The 22,096-nt window shown below is 39.2% G+C and overlaps 1 protein-coding gene across 1 annotated transcript in view; it reads right to left on the bottom strand.

The window, feature by feature from the left end:
* Positions 1-665: 665 nt before the first annotated feature.
* Positions 666-22,096, bottom strand: part of PCSK1 (proprotein convertase subtilisin/kexin type 1) — a 42,575-nt gene continuing 21,144 nt past the window's right edge. The window contains exons 8-14 of the mRNA XM_012773841.3: positions 21,651-21,863; positions 19,074-19,174; positions 10,836-11,069; positions 9,219-9,376; positions 7,673-7,806; positions 5,910-6,071; positions 666-4,376 (exon numbers count right to left, since the gene is read on the bottom strand). Of these exons, the coding sequence (XP_012629295.1) occupies positions 3,999-4,376; positions 5,910-6,071; positions 7,673-7,806; positions 9,219-9,376; positions 10,836-11,069; positions 19,074-19,174; positions 21,651-21,863 (1,380 nt within the window). The 3' untranslated portion in view covers positions 666-3,998. The remainder of the gene's footprint in view (positions 4,377-5,909; positions 6,072-7,672; positions 7,807-9,218; positions 9,377-10,835; positions 11,070-19,073; positions 19,175-21,650; positions 21,864-22,096) is intronic.

The raw sequence follows: 22,096 nt of genomic DNA on the forward strand, positions 1-22,096 counted from the left end.
GGAAATTTGCTTAGAGAATAGCATTTAGGTGCTTTTACCATAAAAAAAAAGGAAGAAGAAAAAGATAACTAAGTGAAGGAATGAATGTTAATTTGACTTGTAGTACTTGTTTTATTTTATTTTATTTTATTTTTTTATTTCGGCATATTATAGGGGTACAGATTTTAAGGTTTCAATAAATGCCCTTTCCCCCTCTCCCCCCACAAGTCTGAGTTTCCAGCATGACCATCCCTCAGATGGTGCACATGTCACTCATTATGTATGTATATACCCGCCCCCCTCACCCCTCCCCCCTCCCCAATACCCTATTACTGTAGTACCTATGTGTCCACTTAGGTGCTACTCAGTTAATACCAGTTTGCTGGTGAGTATATGTGGTGCTTGTTTTTCCATTCTTGGAATACTTCACTTAGTAGTATGGGTTCCAGCTCTAACCAGGAAAATATAAGATGTGCTATATCACCATTGTTTCTTAGAGCTGAATAGTACTCCATGGTATACATATACGTACTTGTTTTAATTTGACTTGTAGTACTTGCTTGAATGTAGTACTTGTTTCACTATGTATATATACATCATAACCTCATGTTGTACACTTTAAATATATATAATCAATAAATCAATGAGTTAATCAATAAAAAAAAGAGACATATCTTCAACACTTCCTGATGGAAAGACTTTGAAGATGGCTGGACATGGGGGACAAAACCTTCTTAGAACAGCCCTGGAATTTCTGCAAGATCATTCTAGTTTGACTGAATGACTGTGACTTAGGAGGAAGGAATGGAGTCTGGGGAACAAAACAATTCCCAAGGGGAGAAAAGTCAGATTTTTAAATGGTGGGTGGAGATTCCAGGGATGAAGGTTTGAAGTGGGAGGGAAAAGTGAGCCTGAGGACAGGAGATCAAAGTTAGTACTTGGGAGATTCTGAGGATTAGCTGCTATACTCTGTCCTATAAACTAAGTCATGATGAACTGTCAGGAATCATTTTTCTTATGTATAGTAAATCCTTTTAGCTTTTTTTTTTCTCCCTCAACATTTCAGTTAAGGCTCAGTCATACAACTTTGTGTGTTGTCAAGCAAGTAAAGACTGGGCTAAAGAAGAAAATAAAACATGCCTTATTCAGGTAGATTCTTAAATTGCTTCCTAGAAAGTCCATTTTCCTTAAAAGGAATTAACTTTTTAATGTAAACTTTCAACATTTTTTTATAGTCCATTTGGGAGACACAGTAAGAGGGGAAGATCCTGTTTTTATTGGAAACATAAGCTTTTTTCTTTTTGACTTAGTGAGAACCCATTTATTCTTTTGATTTATAAGCATATTTTACATATTCTGGTTAATACATCAGGTGTATAATGTGAGAGTTCCCTTAAGAATGCTATGACCACACATGTTAAACTCAGCTACACATTGTATTAGGCTATTAGACAAATGTCACTTTTAATATCACAACACATACATATTATATATTTTTTTCATTGACAGAGGAACATGCCTTTCAAAAATATTTTATTGGATGAAACTTTCTTATTCTCAGGAAAACTTTTGGTTCTTTAATACAATGTATTATGCCTTTTAAAATTCTGTTTGATAAAAGCATTGGTATATTATAAACACCTGTAAAGAAAATATAGCTTAAAATTCCAAGGGAAATATTTTATAAGTTTCCTCTTTTACATTTTCACAAAAATCCACACAGGCACTAAGAAAGACTGACAAAACTGTTTTATGTCTGAACAATATACTCCAGGTTGGAAACATTCAAACATGATTTTATTTAAATATTAAAGCTTCTCGAGAGTGAACCTTTGGCTACAACCCAATGAGTTGGCTGGGGCTTTAACCTGGAAAAGATACTTTTAGGAAGGATTAAAAAGAAAGCTTCATACATTTAGCCCTAGTTTAGGAATGGGAAAAGGATGAGTTCTAATACCAACTCTTCTATTTATTACCATTTATTGGCTTCTCTGTGCCTTAGTTTTTGTTTTTTAGTTGAAAATTAATAACCCTCTGATCCTTTTCAGCTTTAATACTTTTTCATGTGCTGCGGTATTGAAAATTCTATCCAAGACTTTATATCAAAGAACATGTTAAACTTCCAAGGACAGAGAGATACGAGATGTATTTTAGGAGAACAATCTCTACGTATCACAGGTATTACTCTGGAAATACCCTCATTCTGCACAAATTCGAACAGTAGAATTGCAGGTGAAAGCTTGTCTTACCAACTGCACTTCAAGTCAAAGTGAGAAACAGACAAGTATTCTCTTCCTGAACCAGTTCAACGCCATCAGTGGCCTTAATCAAGTTCAAACTTCGTGAAAGAATTGCAAACAGCAAATTCAATGGGAGAAAGTCAACAATTGTAGGTGGCTGGCGCCTATATGGGCATGTTGAAAGAGGGAAGTTAGGAGGTTGGCAATGAATGAATTAGTATAAGTGAACATCCAAGTGGGGTGAGATTAAATGAATATGTCAAACTAGATTTCAGAGGTACTTTGGGGTCTAAAATACCTTTGTTTTTTTCCTATAAATGCAACCTAATTGGATCCTAGCAAACTTTCATAATTATTATCATAGAGATCCTGCCTAACAGAAGTTGAAGGTAGTTTTTTTCCTAATAAAATTACACTTTGCTCACATTCATTTAGTGCAATAATGAGTCACAGAGCCATTGTAAGTAGCACGGAGCAGGGTGCCATGGGGACCTGGAGTTCAAGTCTAATCAGGCAGCTGTTACTCAGCTCCCGCCAACTGTTGCCATGAAGGAAGATGGGTCTGAGAATCAGATTTTATGTGAAATCTCATATTTTCAATAATCACTCACATTTTTAAAACATACTGTACACCAAGCAAAATCTACCGAAGGACAAAATAAGGTCTGTGGGCTGCCAGTTCCATCTTTTGATTTGAAGCTTGGAAGCAATTTGATGAGAATTTGGATACTATCAGCTCTAGATTTGGAGGAGATCTTTTAGCATCAAAGAATGAACATTCAGTTTTCAAAGATCCAGAACAACTTGTTCTCATGAACACAATTTGAAAAAACAGAAAAACAAAACCTGTCATTGGTTTTCCCTGTTAGGAATATTTTCCTGTTATTACATTAAAGTTCCATGTAATGCTAAGTGGTTTCCTGTTACTATTGCTAAAAAAATTATAACTAGGAATTTTCCAGGTCTAAGCTTTTTTTTTTTTTTTTTTTTTTTTTTTTTTTTTTTGAGAAAGTGGTGTAGCTTAGTTCTCTCTATATTTAGTTTGTGGACAAGAAAGGAGACAGGTAAGGAAAACCTTCAGAAGAAGGGGGACTAACTACAGGAAGAGACCAGGGCCACGGATGCCTCTGCATGGCACACCAATCAGAGAAGACCGTCCAAACCAGAACACGCAGATTTCACAATCTGTTTCTAGATCGAAATAATCCAGCTTTCCACCAAATGATGAGACTGAGACTCTGGGAATGAGTAGTACTTTGGAGTAGAAAGGCTTAAAGAATAGGTCTGATGGTGCACTCTTTCATTAGAGACTTTTCAAATGCTTTCTTGGTATCAAAATTTGAAGAACCACGTAGCAAAGACAGGGAACAATCTACAGAATTTTTTCTTCTCTCTCATTCTTTGTAGATTACGTTATCAAATTCATTGATTGCCCAGGTTTTGCCTTTGCATTTGAGAAATGAAATGGGCTCAAGGAGGTGCCCTAATGGAGTGTGAGGCTGTGTGTCAACTGTGACTCCACAAAGAACAAAACACTTCACTTGTGTAGGTAGGAAAGGTGTGTTTTGAAAGATGTTGTTATGATCAATTCTGGAAGTTAGATTTCCTACTTTGAGCTCATCCCTTTCAAATGTACAGTTTGGGGGAGAAAAAGGAAAAGTACCATGAAGGATATTATAAGCCTAGGAATCAATGACAAAACAACCACTTCAGACACAGGCAGAATCTAAGGGTAAGGAAGAAGCATGAATATTTCCAACTTGGGACCACACACTTATTTTAATTTTCCTCATTCAGAATGTCCACCAGAGCTTGAAGCAGCCGGTCATCTCTGTGCTTGTAAGGTTTTGTGTTATAGAAAACATCAACGTAGTCATTATACAGACTGTCCTCAGAGTTTTTAAGCTGGGAAGGATTGTTCAGCTTTTCCAGGGCTTTGTAGAAGTTTTCATAAGGGATGTTGAGCTTTGCACTTGGGGACTTCTTTGGTGATTGCTTTGGCGGCAAGTTCTTACTGAAAGCACTCTGTAGGAGTCGCAGCATGGCCTCGGAAGGGGCTCCCTCCGCCACCTCATCCCTTCTGCCTTCCACGTTGCCGCTAGTGGGGCTTTGGGACACCAGGGGCTTCTCGTCGGGGTCCTCTTGTTTGGGTTGCTCCTAAAACACAAAATGTCACCCAAAAAGGAAAGAAGACTCATTACTTATGGCCAGGAGAGCTAGCTGCAGTCCAAGCACACGCCCACTGCCTGCCCCTTGAGAGGCAAAGTGGGGAGCCCAGAGAATGTGAAGCTGGGGGCACACGGACTTGGGTCTCAACTCTCACTTGTCTATTTACTGAAGTACTTTCAGCAACCATTTTAATCTCCCTTGGCTTCTCCTGCAAAGGAGTAATAAGAACACCGCCATTTCTGGTGGTTTTGAAGACTGAATGAGGACGGTATAGGTAAGTGCTCGGTATGGGCTAGTTTCCTTCACTGGTCAGTGTGCTATAAGTAGAATCCATTTGGGAAGAAGAGGATGCTAAAATATTTAACAACTCTTAACAGAAGACTCCCACCAGGTGCAGTAGAGTGGGAGCAGATTCCTGGAGGGGCTTACTCAGCTGGAACTACCCTTTTAGCCTCTGGTTTGCCAGGGGAGAGATTAAGGTGGTAGGCTGGGGAAGAAGAAACTGCAGAGATCTAGAAGCCACTCTTGGTCAACCTCTGCTCAACCTTGTTCAATGTCCTGGTAGTACCGCTTAAGGAATACCAGAGGGAAAAACATTCATAAGGTTAACCTGCTTCCCAGACTGTGAGGAAGAAGCCCTCGGACTCAGGCTCTGGAGGAAAGCCACTTTGCAGAATACGAATGGGGCCAGAATCTGGGCTGAAGCCTTCACGCGGTTAATTTATAAATTTCTTGAATAAATATCTTTATCTTTCAAAACACCCAGCATAGATAGAGCCAGACCTATTTAGGGCAGGCCATTCTGGAAATTCTGAATACCTGCCTGCTACATCAAAGGCACTGTGCTAAAGGCTAAAGAATACAGGGATCAAGAAAGTGGGGTTTCAGCCTACTACCTCATCTGATAGGCAGAAGCCAATAGGCTGAGACCGAGGAATGTGTGTGACTTACTTTAGCTATTCTCTCTCATTTTCTGAAAGAAATTGGGATTCTATAGCTCTCCTTGGTGTCACCAAGAAACGTCAGTGAAATAATTAGGAAAGAAAAGCCCACATGATTTTGCCACCTGAGCCTTGTTTTCTTTTCTGCAAAATGGACATACTAATGTCTGTCTTTCCTAGGTTATAGGGATTATAGGTTAAACAAGATAATGTGGAGAAGGCTTAGAAACCAAGTGTAATACAAGTGTTAGACATATGTGATCAAACATAAAGACAGCTTTCGTTTCAATTTGATATCTGTCATAAATGGAGAAAATTTGTGGTAGGGGATTTAATAAATTTGAATTCATTAATTTTAACTTCTAAATTCTGGATAAATGAACAAAGGGAAAAAATAAAGTTTCATCCTATGGAAAATAAACAGTTTACCACTACCACTCCTTTTCCTCCCCATCTGTGTTTGACTTAGTCCCTGTCTAGAAGTTAGGGGCAGCTTCACTCACTACATCATCTACCTTCACTCCCTACATTGTCTACTGCAGTTTAAAAGAGAGCATGCCAAGAACAGAGCCACACAGACCTCCCCCAGATCCGCCATCTTCTCCACCCCTCTCCTGTCATTCTGGACCGTGTTGTAGGATGTGTACACGCGAGGCTGTTTCATGTGCTCTGGCTGAGAAGATGTCCCATGCAAAATCAGCTTCCAGCTCACAATCCTTCCTTCATTTTGCATTCTTCCAGACTAATGAATAAGCATACATATATTTTAGCGTGTTTTCAATAACACAAAACAAACTCATTTCAAATATCTAAAAAGGATTTCATAGTGAAAATCTAATTTTAAGATTCTATGCATTTCATTTGTAGAGATCTATGTCAAAAGAAATCATTGGATTCACTCTTGCTATAAAAATTGACAGTTTGTAGGTTCAACAATTTAAGAGCTGATTGCTTCGTAATCAAGCATTTAATTAAAAAATCAAAACTCCCTAAATAAATCTTTTTTTTCCATACTGGATGTGTTATTGAAAAGCCAACTGTACCTTGCATAAATAAAATTATATTTCACAATTATCAACTTATAGAAACATTTCATTAGGAAAAAAGTCAGTTTCTATGCAGTATTATAAATAAATTCCAGTATTAATCAGACCTTACAAATTATATACTTATGGAAAGAAGAATAATTTTCAGAGGCTCAATAATAATGTTATAAATAATATGCTAAAATCTAAAATACTTTTTAAAAATCTAAAAGTGTGGGGTCAGATTTAGCAAACATGATATAAAATAATCCCATGTTGGTAAATAGGTTTCCTTAGTTTCCTGGTGGTGAAATTGAGTTAAAGCATAGAGGCCAAGTTCAAGAATAGAACCACCCACTAAGAACATTTTCTTGTTCTGTCTATAAGAGCAGGACTTTTTACAACTTCCATTTCTCAATCACAACTTTAGCAGTCTTTAGGAGAAAGCTATCCTTAGAGCCCCCCCCCCAAAAAAAATGACTATAGAATCTTTACTAATTTAATTGACATCTTTAAGAATTTGAAGTAATTTCTTTTTAAAAAGTTATCTAGACATTGAAATTTACACTGCTGATAGGTATCATACTTTCTCTTTCTCTCAGAAGAACTCAAAGCCAAAGTACTATTCTTTTATATTCTCATCTATAGAGAATTCTGGAGAAATGATGCAAAACTAAGTGATTTATTTATTTTGGCTTCTTGCTCACACATTTTTGCTCTGTCCTCTCAGTTTTGTAACTGTGTATTAAAGTTACATAGGGATGTCAAAGTGTGTTAGTAAACAGCAAAAGGGAAATGAGCAATGCTTTTTGGTTTGTTTCATGATTAAGACTGGTAAAAAAAAAAAAAAAAGTCATACTAAATAAGATATTTTGCCTAACATTAAGCTACTTCCAAATAGCCACTGCAGAATAATTGTAAGAATGCCTTCATGAAACTCCAGCAGAGTGTTAAACCAAAGCTGGTCTGAGCATTTGACTGTCTTTGTTAATAGTTATTTTGGCGCCAAATAGGTAATGTGGCTGGCTGCATTCGGACATGGGGAAAACCAGATTTATCCCATAGTCTGTCACATTGTTAATCAGTATATCTTTTTTTCCCTTCTATAGTATAGCTAGTGCCTAGCCTTTTTTGATTATGATCTGTATAACCAAATTGGCAGGGTTTGAACTGCCACAGACACTGCATGTCTCTCTTACTTCTATTAAGGAGTTGTATAGTTCTTTAGTGCCCTGATTAATGATAAAATCAGCCTTAAACGTGCTTAGAAGTGTTTCAAGGTAAGCTTGTGTTTCTTCATCTTCTCATTTATACTTACCATGTCTGTAATTTGCAAAGTCCAGGTACCTATAGGGTTCTCTCCCCATGTGTGAACAGACATGAAGTCCCAATTCTTAAAACCATTAGGAGATGTATCCCGCTCTCTTTCAGCCAACAGTACAGTGCTAGTTCCTATTTTCATGCAACAAACACAAGATAATGAGTGTTCTAACAGCCCTGATAGTAAGATATACTATAACATCTGATATTTGAAAATGAAAGCTGGGAGAAATTAGCCCTTCTAATTTTCCCTTTTAGTGTAAGACCAGGAAAAAGAATTCGCAAGGAAAAAAATGATGCTGTTATCTAAGTATAGTACTTAGCATATTGCCTGGCATATAATAATAAATATTATTATTTTCCTCAATAAATATTGTGGGAAAAATAAATAATGAATGAATATGTTGACTAAAGGTTATTGGAATAAGAACTACATTTATAAGTTGGGTTAAAGAAGAAAGTCAAAATTCTAAAATACATTTTAGTGGAACTATCATTTTAAAGTGTAAGAGGAAATCTTGAAAATTTAATAGGTGTCTCAATCTATAATCATTTAATTTTTTAATACACTATCTAGTTTTAATAATTATCATTAATTATTTAATTAAATATTAATCAATGATATCTTAATTCAGTGATCTTTTGTCATATAAAAACCACTACTAAGAGTAGCTCTAAAAATTTTCAAGTCCAAACCCTAAATAGATCAATAAATCATATTTCTTTCTAAGTGAAAGGGTTAAGTGAATTGTAGGTCCATGAATGAAAACAGTGTTTTCACTAATATTTCAGGCCAATTCCAAAACTTCTAGAAAGCATAACTCCAAAATTAACATAGCCTACTCCAAGCCTCTAAAAATTCATATTCTACAGGAAGATCATAGAGATGGCTCATCTTTCTTCATATATCACCTACAGAAACTGAATTTAGTCAGTAGAGTCCTACTAAGAGTATTGGAGCAGATCTACCTGGTTGGATTGTGGTTTATGGTTCACAAGCCCTTTCCAGTCCACTATCTCATCTGAATTAGTACCCTCTCAGGAAAGGGCAAAAGTCCATATATTATATTATATGGCCTTATTCATATTATTATGGTCAATTTTTTAGTCTTCTCAACCTTTTCTTATGGATCAGAATTCCCAGTTTTCAATTGAATCCTTGGATATTGCAGATATATCTGTTAGTTTCACTAATGAATTATCAGAGTAACTTTCACTAATGTGTTACCTAAAAGAAAAGAAGGATAGATCAATAACCTGGACGAGTGAACACAGTTTGAAAATGCGTGACTCCAGGAAAGTTTATTAATCAGCATTATTTGAATGGGCCTCACTCTCAGCTTATCTAAGGACTAGTGGGAATGAGCTGGGCAGAGGAAGATCTAACACCAAGGAAAAGGAAAAGTAAGCATGTTTTTTAAGATTTGAAAATATCTATTAGTCCTATAAATAAAAACAATCAGTGATTTGAAATCATTCAATTTACACTTAAAAATTTAAACACATGATTTAGAAGAATATTTTTGTTCTGTTTTTTAAGTTACCAGCTGCAGAAGTAAGTGTGACATGAAGGTCTCCTCTACGGGAATACTCAATAGTTGCTTCAAATTGCACATGCTCCAGGGACTTGATAGCGTTTTCTTGTCCTTCACAAGCTCTTGTTGGAATTTCAATGATAACTTCCCCATTAGCTTTCAGGGCTCTAAATACATTAAAGAATGAGCATTGAATAAAATATATGTCTTCTTCCTTGCATTTTATGCATATATATATATATACCAGTCTTGACTAGATACTCAGCTAAGCTTGTTGCCATTCCCTGTTATGAATAGAATTCAATTCAGGATTCAGCATAAATTAATTTTAGTGCATAAGAAAATGGTAAGGAACATGAATACTTAAATACAGTGCTATTTGTTGTGGAATTGAATCCAGGTAGCTTTGTTTTGGACCCAGCAAAGTTTCTTTAAAGAAGAAATGATTTTTTTTTTTTTTTGAGACAGAGTCTCGCTTTCTTGCCTAGGCTAGAGTGAGTGCCGTGGCGTCAGCCTAGCTCACAGCAACCTCAAACTCCTGGGCTTAAGCAATCCTCCTGCCTCAGCCTCCCGAGTTGCTGGGACTACAGGCACGAGCCACCATGCCCGGCTAATTTTATATATATATGTATATATATTAGTTGGCCAATTAATTTCTTTCTATTTTTTATAGTAGAGACGGGGTCTTGCTCAGGCTGGTGTTGAACTCCTGACCTCCAGCAATCCGCCCGCCTCGGCCTCCCAGATGCTAGGATTACAAGCGTGAGCCACCGCGCCCGGCCTAAGAAGAAATGATTTTGCCCATAAGGCTCTCCTAAGACATTCCCTAAGCCTTCCTCCCACCCTCAGGTATTTTGTGTGAGTGAGCCTTCAGTATTATTAAGTTGTATTGATAAAATTAACAAAACACACACTGGGCACAGTGGCTTGTGCCTGTAGTCCCAGCTACTCAGGAGGCCGAAATAGGAGGACTACCTGAGCTCAGGAGTTCGAGATCAGCCTGAGCAAAATAGCAAGACCCTGTCTCAAAAGAAAGAGAAAGAGAATGAGAGAGAGAAAGAGAACAAAAGAGGAAAAGAAAGAAAGAAATATAGCAAATTTTGTTTCTATGGCTAGATGTGGTGTACCAGAGTTGGTCTACGTAAAAGCAGCATGATAAAGGATTCTGCATGGAAGAAAAGCCATGAGTCACATAGCACTGTGGCACGAAGCAAGGCTATTTTAAAAGTAAGTCTTGGGTAATACTTGTTGGCAAGTACTGCATTTCATCAATCCTAAGATGAATTTTTAGAAATAGTTTAACATTGAATTTAAAATGAATCTTAAAACTGATGGTTGGTCATAGCTTAATTGGCAATGTTTTTCTTACATAAAACAATGGTGCACCTTGGACTTGATGCTATGTAGTAGGTGGGCTACGAGAGAAAAATGCAAATATGCTAGCATGAGTTATAGCTCTTTGGTCTCTCAGTGATTCTCCATGGAGACCCACAGAGAACACTGGCAACCTCTATTTCCATCTACTTCAGAACAGTAGGGGAGAAAAAATTAGGCAGAATGACAAACACTGTAATTGAATTGTGCCATGGGCAAAAATGTTTGTTTAAGATTTCTGAAGACATTTACCTGGGCTCAAAGTCATTGTCCTTTACAACACATTCTTTCTTCTCGGGCACGCTGCTCCAGGTCCTGGGATCAGCTAAATCCACCAGAGCTTTGGCATTTAGCAAGCCAAATCCAAATCGACTGTTCACCATCAAGCCTGCTCCATTCTTTTTCCATCCGGGGTTATTGGCCAGTGGGTCATACTCAGAGGTCCAGACCACCAGGTGTTGCATATCTCGCCAGGTGAGATTTGGGCTGGAGGGGAAGTTGACCCAAAGTATCTTTCAGGGACAAAATGAAATTTCTTTACAAAACCAAGTGCTAACAAATAAGCATCTCCATTCAGGGATTAGGAAGGGCCTTTTGCAATTGTACTTATATTGTTCTAGTATCTATTACTATCGGTATGTCTTTCCATTCAAAATTCAAAAATAGAGTACTGAAAACTTCTCATACATAAGTTAAGCTTTTACTAGGAGTAAAATTCAATCCTCAGCATTAAAGAAGTATAAACTTTGCTCCTGATTTCTAGTTATATTTAACTGGAGCAAAAATTTTAAATGACAACACTTCCTTCGTACCTTCCAGTCTTATGCTGCCCATTAAAAGCCTTAGTACTTTCAGCATTATGAACCCACAGATGAGGCCTTGAGTTCCTTCCTAGGAAGAACTGGGTTTTAAAGACACTGGCTGGCTACCTACTTGTAAACACGCTTTTTTTTTTCTTTATATGTCAAAATTGTCAAGAAACTCTTAGCTATGTGAGCTCACTCTTGCAAGGCACCATGCTAACTACGTGGGAATATTCAAGAAGGTGATTCTCTACACCTTTACGATCATTAAAAATAAGTCTTTGTATAGCTATAATATATCTGTTGAATGCTGTATTCATAGCTTAATGCATTGTGGGAGTTTAGAGGAGAAAAAATTCCCATGGAATGAAAAGATCTAGGGAGCCTTAGCTGGGGAGAAATATTTGAGCCTAACTTTGAAGGGTGGGTAGAATGTCGAGAGGTGCAGATAGAGAAGAGGGCATGAGGTCACTGGAGCAAAAGCACCAGGGTGGGACAGTACAGGTGCAGCCAGATGACAGTCTGGAGCAGGGAAAGGACAATGAGGAATACTGAGCCAGAGTGATGAGAATCTTGAATGCTGGAAAGGGAGCTTATACTTTATCCATTGGGCAATGGGAATCATCAAGGATTTTTGAGAAAGGAAATGGTAAAATCAAAAGTCTTTTCAGTAAGATTAATTGAGCAACAATATAAAGATAAATTGGAGACGTAAGGCATTGTTAGATGTATTATAATATGATGAGGCCTTCCTATTTAAAATTTCAATTCTTCCCATGTGCTCCTGAGCTGTCTTATCCTGCTATATATATATATATATTCTTTTTTTTTTCTTCCGTGTCATTTATCACCTCCTAACATACTGGGGAACTCATTTGTATCATGTAATACTAACATCTGTCATCCTTGTTTGAATTGAGCCACGAGAAGCAGTGAGATCTTTGTCTATCTTGTTCTCTGATGCATGCCAAGCACCCAGAAGAAAGCTAGGCACAGGGTATAGACTCAATGAATATTGCTTGGTTCAATGATTGAATGTGTAACTAGCCCCAAATATGATTTTAAAACTTATTGCTATTAGTCATTAGTCAGATTCTTTTACAATCTCAAGCTTTTCCTCGACTTTAAGAACTGCCTCGTTCCCCTGAAGGCAATCAAGCATCATTTAATAAGTAAATGCCCAAGTATTTGCTCCTCAAGCTTCCTATCTTATCATTGGGTTGGAGAACAATTGCCAGGGGAATCTCCCTTCTCTCCAGAGCCCATACTGTGCTGGTTAAATAATCCCCTGGTGACAAGAAAGAGGCAGTGTACATTCTTAAACACTGGGGAGTCCCTCTAGCTGTTAAAAAACTGGAGGTGATTTTTCAGGCCTGACCATAGGTGATTACAGAGGCCTTACCTGGCAGGCCACACAGGGGCAGCTGCCCTTCCTATCCAGACAGAGTTCAGAGCTGTGCACTGCAGCCTCTGAGGCGTGTTATACTCTAGGCCTCAGGGCCACCCTCCCCCACCCCCTGCAATGCTCTTCCCATATTTACATCCCTATGTTTTTTTGAGGTGTTGAGCAGAGATCTTAAGACACCTCTGCCTAGGCCTCCTTACTGCGGTAGGAGCAGAAGCATGAAGACACCTTTCCTTACTCTGACTCAATACTATTCCCAGCCTTTGCCCTCACCACTCCCCCTCTCCAGTCCATAAAACTGCCAGCTCCCTGGCCAGTGGGACAGCCCTCATGTCTGTGCTGAGTCACATGCCTTTCCATGGGGGAAAAATGGAACAGGGCAAGCTGGTATTTTCCCTGGTTTTAGACTCTTCCTTTATCATAACAGTAAGTGATTAAAGGCTTAACTGTTTCATTTTTGGCTTGTTGCTTTAATGAGCTACTCTAACACCTGACAGCTCAGCTCAGCTCCTGACAGCATATCATCTCCCCCCAGAGCGTGGCCGTGGCCGATGGAAGCCTCAGGAAGATTCCACTTCAGGATTCCTCAGTGGGTCCCAAGTCGCTTGCATCACGATCACCTGGCATATTTGTGAATAAGAAAACTTCCTGAGGCCCCACCCCAACCCCACTCATCAAAATATCTGAGGGTAGGGCATGATTTTTATACTTGGAATAAAACCTCGCCTAGCCAGATCTATATTACAGTGAAATAACAGGAGTTGGTGGAAAGGTTGCAAGCCTATGCTCAATCTAGACAATGACATGTCGTTTCAAATCATGAGGTCAGAATATGGAGCAATAGGAAGCACATTTTAACTGTAGTGTACCTCCAAAGTATTGTGTGACCTTATGCAAGGCTCTTTTATCTCTCTGGGCCTAAGCTGATTCATGTATAATACAAGAGGATTGATACGACAATTTCCAGAAGTCCTCACTATTCAGCCCTTCTATGTGCCTATTATCAGAAATAGTTCTTTGTATACCTTGTTTCCTTTTTGGCTATTCCACATTCAGGAATCATTAACTAACTGAGCAGAAATGGCTATTTTCTCAATGTAGAAACTAATTCTGTCCTACAGAGCATTTTATTGGAGTGTTTGCTTCCTTCTAGTCTTTTAAAAGGATTTAGGTAAAAGCCTCTTATCAGAGTGGTCAATGGGCAAAACCAGTTTCCCATTAGGATGATAAGTGTACACAGGTGTGCCTATCAAGGTAGGTTGAGTGAGGGTACTGAGGAGGCGTAAGGCAAGGTGGTGATAATCATGCTAATCATATACAAAGCACACACTTTCTATATTGCTATAGAGGAGCACTTATTTTATATTTGGCTGCAGGTTTTATTTCTTTAATTTTCTTTTATCTAGTCTTTGCAAAATAGTCAAGGAGCTTCATTGTCATACAATTAGGAAAATTAAACCTGTTTTCCTGACAGAGTTATTCTTCACTTGCGTGCTTGCATTTCATAAATGAAAACGAGCTGCTAACAATAGTGCAACTCATTCCTGACAGCCTCCCTTTGTTAATTAGCGCTCAACAGCATCCATAATAATTAAATTTTTTAAAACTGCATTGGGTTGCTAATCAAAGCTTTGTTTATAGAAAATAAAGGTTATGAAATTAAATGCCGAAATTAAACATTGCTTGCAATTAGAAGAGATGTAGGTAAAGTCATCTGGAGACAAAATTCTAGAGTGAAAAGTCCACCTGGGTTAGCCTCTAATATGCCTAAATTAGCCTAGATCTTGAAGATTTTCTAATTTGAATTTTCCAACATTTTGCAAACCACTGAGCCAAGGATGTTTTTGTTGTGTTTCCCCCCCCCCCAAAGGTTTCATGTAGCATTTCTGTTTTTCCAGACTTTAATGAAAACAAAAGATTGGTTCATCTGTTTGTTTCATGCCTACAAAGGTATGAAGGGATTTTTCAATGGTTCACTTCAGAATTTTTCTACCCTATTAAAAGTTTTTCTGATTCTTTTGATCTTTCCTCAGAAGACTGAGGCTATTGTCACAAGCTTCTGTAGGTATGCTCACTACATAATAACAGTAGTGCCACAAGCATTTATGCAAAAATTCTTTCTCTTTTAGCCTATTTATCTCTTAGACATGCCTATTAACTACACTAATGAGTACCTTCACAAGCACAGCTGGATGAGGTTGGAGGAAATTCCAGTTGTAAAATTAACTCTTCAATAACAGTTGTTTCTCAAACTTTGGTTAAGGTACTACCAGCATTTAAGAGTGCCTGGGATGCTTGTTAAAAGTGAGGAATTCCTGGGCTGCACACCAGAAACTTCTGAAACTGAGTTGCTGGCAAGGGGACCTGGGACTCTGCATGTCAACTAAACTCCCCAGGTGACTACTATGTATGCTGGTGTTTGAGAAACATTGTTTTAGGGAAGGAAACTATTCCTTTGTACATATTTCAGCCAGAAACCATTCTTTCTTTCCTTTTTCTCTTCCCATTCCCAACACGCCAGCTATACCACATTTAAGGCAGCATATTAGGCAGTCTGCTTGTGACCGGAAACTTATGAGGAACTCATAAATAGATGTTCATTTATCTGCCTCAGTCTTTGTAATCCTTAACCTTTATTTGAGGGGATGATAGGCTGCCATTCAACAGATTCTTTCCCTCTCAGGGAATCTGTGGGAGGCTGAATCGTGTAGTTGCTTCATAGCACGGGCTTTGGCATCAGGGAGACCTGAGCTTGAATCTCCTTGTGAGATCTTGGTTACATTTCTCAACCTCTGTAAGCCTCAATTTATTCATTTATAAAATGCAACTAATGATTTCTATGTCGTAAGAATGTTGTAAGGATTAGAATTAGTGTTATATATAAAAAGGTTAGCCCAGTGTTGGTCCTATATAAGAACCTAATAAGTATTGGATGTCATTATTCTTGGTAGGTTTAGTCAAGAGTTTTTCAGTCCTCATAGTTGTTTCTTGAGGATGGCACATGGTTAAATGATTCTCTCAATCATGTGTGTCTAGGAATAAAGCTTGGTTACACTTCTAGAAATTCTGACATTTAGTCTTGGTATAGAATAGTGCCCAGAAAACTGACCAATTGAGAACAGACATCTCAATAATCTCTATGTACTTTGGTAGGAAGGACATAAATGTTAAGATAGATCAATCATATCCATCTTATTGATAAATTGAATTTACATGAAGGGAATTAAAATTTTATGATAAGCTCCTAGGAGATTATAGACTTTTAATGTCTCTTAAAGCTGAGAATCTGGTGGGACCTACAAACCATTCACAAGAAAAATGCCATGCACACACTTATAAGCAATTCTGCATTTAGTTGCAAAGAGGTTCATGGACCCCTCGGAAATCATCTGTGTATTTCATAGCAATGGAGCCCCTGCTGTAGAAATAGTCCACCAGAGACTAATGAGGCTACATCATTTTCTCCTTGTATGTACAGAAAAAGAAGGTTTGAAGTTTTAGAAACCAGGGATTACACTTTCAAAATGTCAATTCTTATGTGAAATTAACATTACATCTGCTCATCTAGATGGATATTTCTACTATATCGGCTACTAGACAAGGACAGGCCAGGCATGGCTAGTTATATTTACATGAATCTGACAGTTGTTGGGTAGAGAAGAAAGGCTCTAGACTTAAAATTTCTAAGAAGGTTTTCTTTAAACAGCTCCTTGGGGCTAATAATTGGTATCTTGAAATCACAAATAACATAAGCCTGTTTCATAGGGTCCCATAATCCACAGGACCCGACTTCCTTGTAGTACAGATCTCTCACCACCAACAGATGATCTAACATGAATACAGATTATCTGTATATGCTGACATCTTCAAGTTCAACTTCTCTTCTTCTAAACGGAAGAAGTTTGAAAAAAATGTTCTGTTTTTATCTCTTCATTTTATAGATGGAAAGATTAAGCTTCACGTGTAAATTAACTTACCTAAGGCCATATCCCTAGTGGTATAGCTAGCTAGAACATGAAGCCAGGTATTCCCTGCAACATTTACTGCTTGGACTATTTTTCTTGAAGTTTGTTTGGATCTACTGGTGCCAGTCTTAGCTTGTGTTCATAGATTTTGTCCCTCATCCATGCCCTTCCTATTATGAGTGAACTCAGATTCTGAACTCAGCTTTTCTGTTGGGCCCAAAATCTATTTCTAATGGAGCATCTGGGTTTCCTTGCTAGGCCTGTCTTGCTTAGTCACCTTGACCATGTCATAGCTGAGATACCCAGGAACCATATTTCTTCTCCATAGGAAGCTCTTCCTGGACAAAGGCTCAGCAACTTCAGGGCTTTCCCTGAAGTTGTGGTAAAGGCCAACATGTTCTACTCTTCCATTATTGTGAACCTAGTCAATGGAACATGACGTGAAGGGACTGCTTTGTGCTCTCTCTAGAGAATATGTACTTCCTTCTAGGATAATCTTCTTATTAGGAAGGGTAATAGTCATTTACAAGTTTAATTACTTCTTCTAATATGCAACCATAGCACCTGACTTGACATTTAAAGATTTGCTGTCACCATCCAACACTGGAAAGCAGGAATGAGGATGAATAAAAAGCTATGGATAGGCCGGGCGCGGTGGCTCACGCCTGTAATCCTAGCACTTTGGGAGGCTGAGGCGGGCGGATCGCTCAAGGTCAGGAGTTCGAAACCAGCCTGAGCGAGACCCCGTCTCTACCAAAAATAGAAAGAAATTAATTGACCAACTAAAAATATATATACAAAAAAAAATTAGCCGGGCATGGTGGCGCATGCCTGTAGTCCCAGCTACTCGGGAGGCTGAGGCAGTAGGATCCCTGAGCCCAGGAGATTGAGGTTGCTGTGAGCCAGGCTGATGCCACGGCACTCACTCTAGCCTGTGCAACAAAGTGAGACTCTGTCTCAAAAAAAAAAAAAAAAAAAAAAAAAAAAAAGCTATGGATATGCAGTGTGACACAGTTAAATCTTTTCCCCTGTTAAGTATTGGACTATTGGTAAGTATTATAAGGAAAAAAATGTTGTTAAATCTTTTTTTAACATCATACACCAAAATAAATTCTGGGGGAATTTAGAATTTTAAATATGGTAATGGAATGATAAAAATAAACATATAAATAAATGTTTATATAATTTAGGGTCGTCAAGATTTTTCTGACCATAAAAGCAAAGGAAGAGGCCTTAAAGACACAGACCAACAAACATATCTATATATACGTATGCAAACCTCATTTCATTAAAAATTATGCATAAAAAAATCAAAAGGTAAATATCAAACTGATAAAGCTTGTCAAACTGATAATAGCTTTTCTCAATCAATGCCATAAAACAAAATCCAGGCCATAAAGAAGCAATCACAGAACACAAATGGCCAAAGGATATAAAATGGTGAGCTTCAGTAGTAATGAAATAAAAGCCATTTTCACCTGTCAATATAGCAAACATTTTAAAAGATAATAAGAGTAGTTTTGGCAAGGGCTTTGGAAATTGGCACTTTCATACAGCACCCCTGGTGGGAATATAAAATGGTATAGTCTTTTAAGGCAGCAACTTGTCAATATGTCTCAAAATCATTAAAACATACCTGACCTTTGGCCCAGAAATTCCAATTCTGAGTATTTATCATCATGAATAAATTATAATAGATGACAACCAATATTTATGGGCAAGGACGTATAAGCATGACTAGGTGACTTTAATAAAATTTGCATTTCTGCAATGGAATACTACGAACAGATAAAAATCCTGTCTTTGAATTTCATGTCCCCTCACGTGATGATATCAGCTCCAGGAGGAGGCTTATCTAGTCTGAAAAAAAGGATTTTTAGAAATTCATTCCTAATACTACCCATGGGAAACTATTTGGACAAAATCGTGCCTGATGGGAATAAACAGAAGTGAGAAGAACTCGCAGCTGAGTGGCAACAGGATTGAGGGGAGAGATGAGTGTTTAAAGGTCAAGGAACATTCACTTAAACATGAGCAAGCACTTTAAAAATATTATAGGGTAGATTAAAAATCAAATTACAAAATAATGCACACAATACCCTCCCAATTTTATAAGATGTGTGTGTATTCGATTTACACTGAGATGCTGACAATGGTTATCTCAAAGTGGGAGGAAGAGAGCTTATGGTTATTATTCTTTTGTAAGTTTTCCAAAATTGCACCTGTAACCATGTATTCAGAAAAAAAAAAAAAACACGTGGTATTCAAAAGGAGCATCAGCTTTAGTAAAGGTGATTGGAAGCTTGCTGGGCCTTACTTTGCTTCCAGGGCCAGAGCGAAGATGCCGGCAGCCAGGGGTGCCGAGGCCGAGGTGCCTGTGTGGGTCCCCGTGCAGTCGTTGTGCAGGTCGGCACTGGTCTGGAAGGCATCGAGGAGAGAAAGGCGGGAGAATGAGTGAGGCACCTGAGCCTGTCCCTGGGGCTTAACCGGACCCACGGCCGCATCTGCTATGGCCAGGAAACTCAGCTGATTCGATTCCCCATCTTTCTTTTCTAAACCATGGGGCGGATGTTTGCCATCTGCTGATATTTTAGTTCACTCTCCTCTATGTGCAACTTGTCTATAATTCTGGCAACAAGACGCCTTTTTCTGGGGATGAAGTACTCCCACTATGAATATTTTCTCTTCTGAGATTCCCAAACGAAATGCTGTCTATAAAAAAAGAGCTGTTTAAAAAAATCACTGTGAATCATGCTGGCCCATTAATCATCAGGTCCATTGTGTTTGGTCTGGCATATTTAGAAATTCTGCCTCAGACAAAATTCCCTTTTGCCTTTAGATTGACATGTGGCTGCCTCTTCAGCACGGGAATGCAAAGCCAGCCTAGTCTTAGCCACTGGAACTACTTGCCCCAAATTTGCTTAGTGTGTGGTTTGCACTCACTGTTCGCTAGATTTGATGCCGAGGAGTTAATGTCCGCATCTGTACTTTGATAGAAAATGGTAGGTTTTTTTAAATGAAGACTGTGCTGGAATTAGTTCTGGGTTCAACTTCTAGAACTGCTACCTATTAGCTATGACCCATGGGCAAGTCATTTGGTTTCCCCGTCTGTAAAAAGAGATGTACATTTGCTGACTCATATTCTGAGGTTTAAATGTGATCCTGTCTGTGAAAGTATTTTTACATAATATTATTGCATGCAAGGAATTACCCAGGCTCACTTAAGGGTAGTGAAGAGGTTGCTGAGATGAAGGAAGAAACCAGAAAGACTTGCCATCAGTGTGCCTGGGGGACCACAGCGCTGCTGGTTGAACAGGCAGTTGGACCAAAGGATTACTAACAAGACACCCACCCAGGCTCCGGCATTGTACTTCTTAGCTAGAGATTTCAATGTGTGGGAGGGAGGTGTAAAAAAATAATTTGTTCTATTATCACCTCCATTGGCTTCCCGCTTGGAGTCGCTGAATTTTTCAAGTCATGGTGGCTCTGCTCCTAGCAGGGCTGCGGAAACAAGGTTGCCCTTTTTACCTGTTGACGCAAGTGAGCCCCCAGAGATGACTGTGCTGAGAAAGAGGCTTGCGTAAGAAAAAGGCTATGTCACTGCCACCGTCTCAAATAGAATCCACCAGCTGTCTCTCCTAGGGCTGGCTTACCTAAGGAGGGATTTTTACAAAGATAGAAAAATCTTTCTTCTGCTTCAGTGCAGGGTCGCCCAGATAAGGGGCAGGCTATGAAATGGTGACGCAAAAATTCCTAACGGGCCATTTTCTAAAGGCAGCTCTGGACACTTGGGGAAATGACAGCAGCCAGGGGCTCTGAACAGAAGTGGGGCAGATGTCTGACATGCCCCTTTCAAAGGCTATAAAATCTGCCTGCGGTAAAGAACCCCTGGGCAGAATGTCACTGTCTGTTATTTGAGTAATTGAGGGTATGGGCATGAGAGCGAGGCCTGTGCTTTTAAGTGGAGACCACAGTTTTCCTGTATAAACTAGGTTGCAGAAACAGTTGCAGAAGAGTGATCCTGTAGGAAGAAGACATCAGTGCTGACAGTTTTGGTGAGATGCCATTAATAGGAATTTCGCACACATTTCCAGGTAATTATTACGGTATTCATTCACTACCTAATTGGATCATAACCTGCTATTTCATGGAGATTAGGATCTACAGACTTCAGCTACTTTGTTCCTTCTGTGTCAGGAGTTAAATTGGGGGCTTTACATTTTTAAATGAAAAGCACCTCTCTTTGTTCTCAAAGTCACTAAGTGCCCCTTCATCATCATGCCCTTGAAGGGAAATCCACTAATTGCCCTTGGCAGTCTCTCAGGCAAGCGTGGGCTGGAGGAGCTCTCTAAGCACATGACCTCCTCGAACTGCTTTCCCAGATGCTGAGCAGGTCACCTCAGGGGAAATGGAGACTGTTATTTGACTGTGGGTCATCCATTCTTAGGAGACATAGCCAGTGTGGACTCTGTATTTTTATCATCTGCTAAAGGGCAAGTCAGTCTATATCCCTGCCATTAAAGGATCAGCAAGTACAAGGGTGATAAAGCCCCTACAACCCCGAAATCGCCTTTAAGGCTCTTTCCAGGGAGGCATCAGACAAGCGGAAAAGACATTTGGAGTCTCGGCTGTGTGTAATGACAGGTTTGGTGGCTTCTCAAGGCTGAGTTTAAAAATGACAGAGGGGAAGATCATCTTGGTAGAAATGTCATTATCCCTGGAGAGAAAATCTCCCAATATATGCCAGCTTTTCAAGTGAGTAAACGTGGGTCTCCCCAGCCGAGACAGCAAGCTTAAGCAAATCAATTTTACCAAAGGTCACTCAGGAGGATAATTCTGAATGCACGCCCCGCTCTCCTCCCTAAGCAGAGGGGGTTAGACAAAAGCAACATACGATTCGCTGGTCGGTGTAATCCCCGCTGCTGTAGGAGGTGGCCAGCGTGGAGGAGCACTTCTCAGCATACCAGGGGGACAGGCCTTGCTGGGACGCACTGCTGATGGAGATGGTGTAGACGCTGTCTGTGTAGCCATCGCAGTCACAGTTGTCTCCCTGTCGGCCCCCATTCCCAGAGGCCCAGACGAAGATGGAGCCCTTCCCCTGTCTTCCCTAAAGGAAAAGCCAGAATGCATAACATCTGTCATCATCCATTGGGGTCACTGTCACACCCCAATACAATCCCCAACAATTACACACGTGAAGTTCTCAGAGACGGTTTTGGGGGGTCTATTTTCAATTCCTGGACTTTCAGCATCAGTGTTGGAAATCTCACGAGGCTATCTATGTATTATACGAGACAGGCGCTTTAACCAACTAAGCATAGAGCCACGCTGAGGCTATCT

This window comes from Microcebus murinus, chromosome 11 (genome assembly GCF_040939455.1).
Source record: "Microcebus murinus isolate Inina chromosome 11, M.murinus_Inina_mat1.0, whole genome shotgun sequence".
Lineage (NCBI taxonomy): Eukaryota > Metazoa > Chordata > Mammalia > Primates > Cheirogaleidae > Microcebus > Microcebus murinus.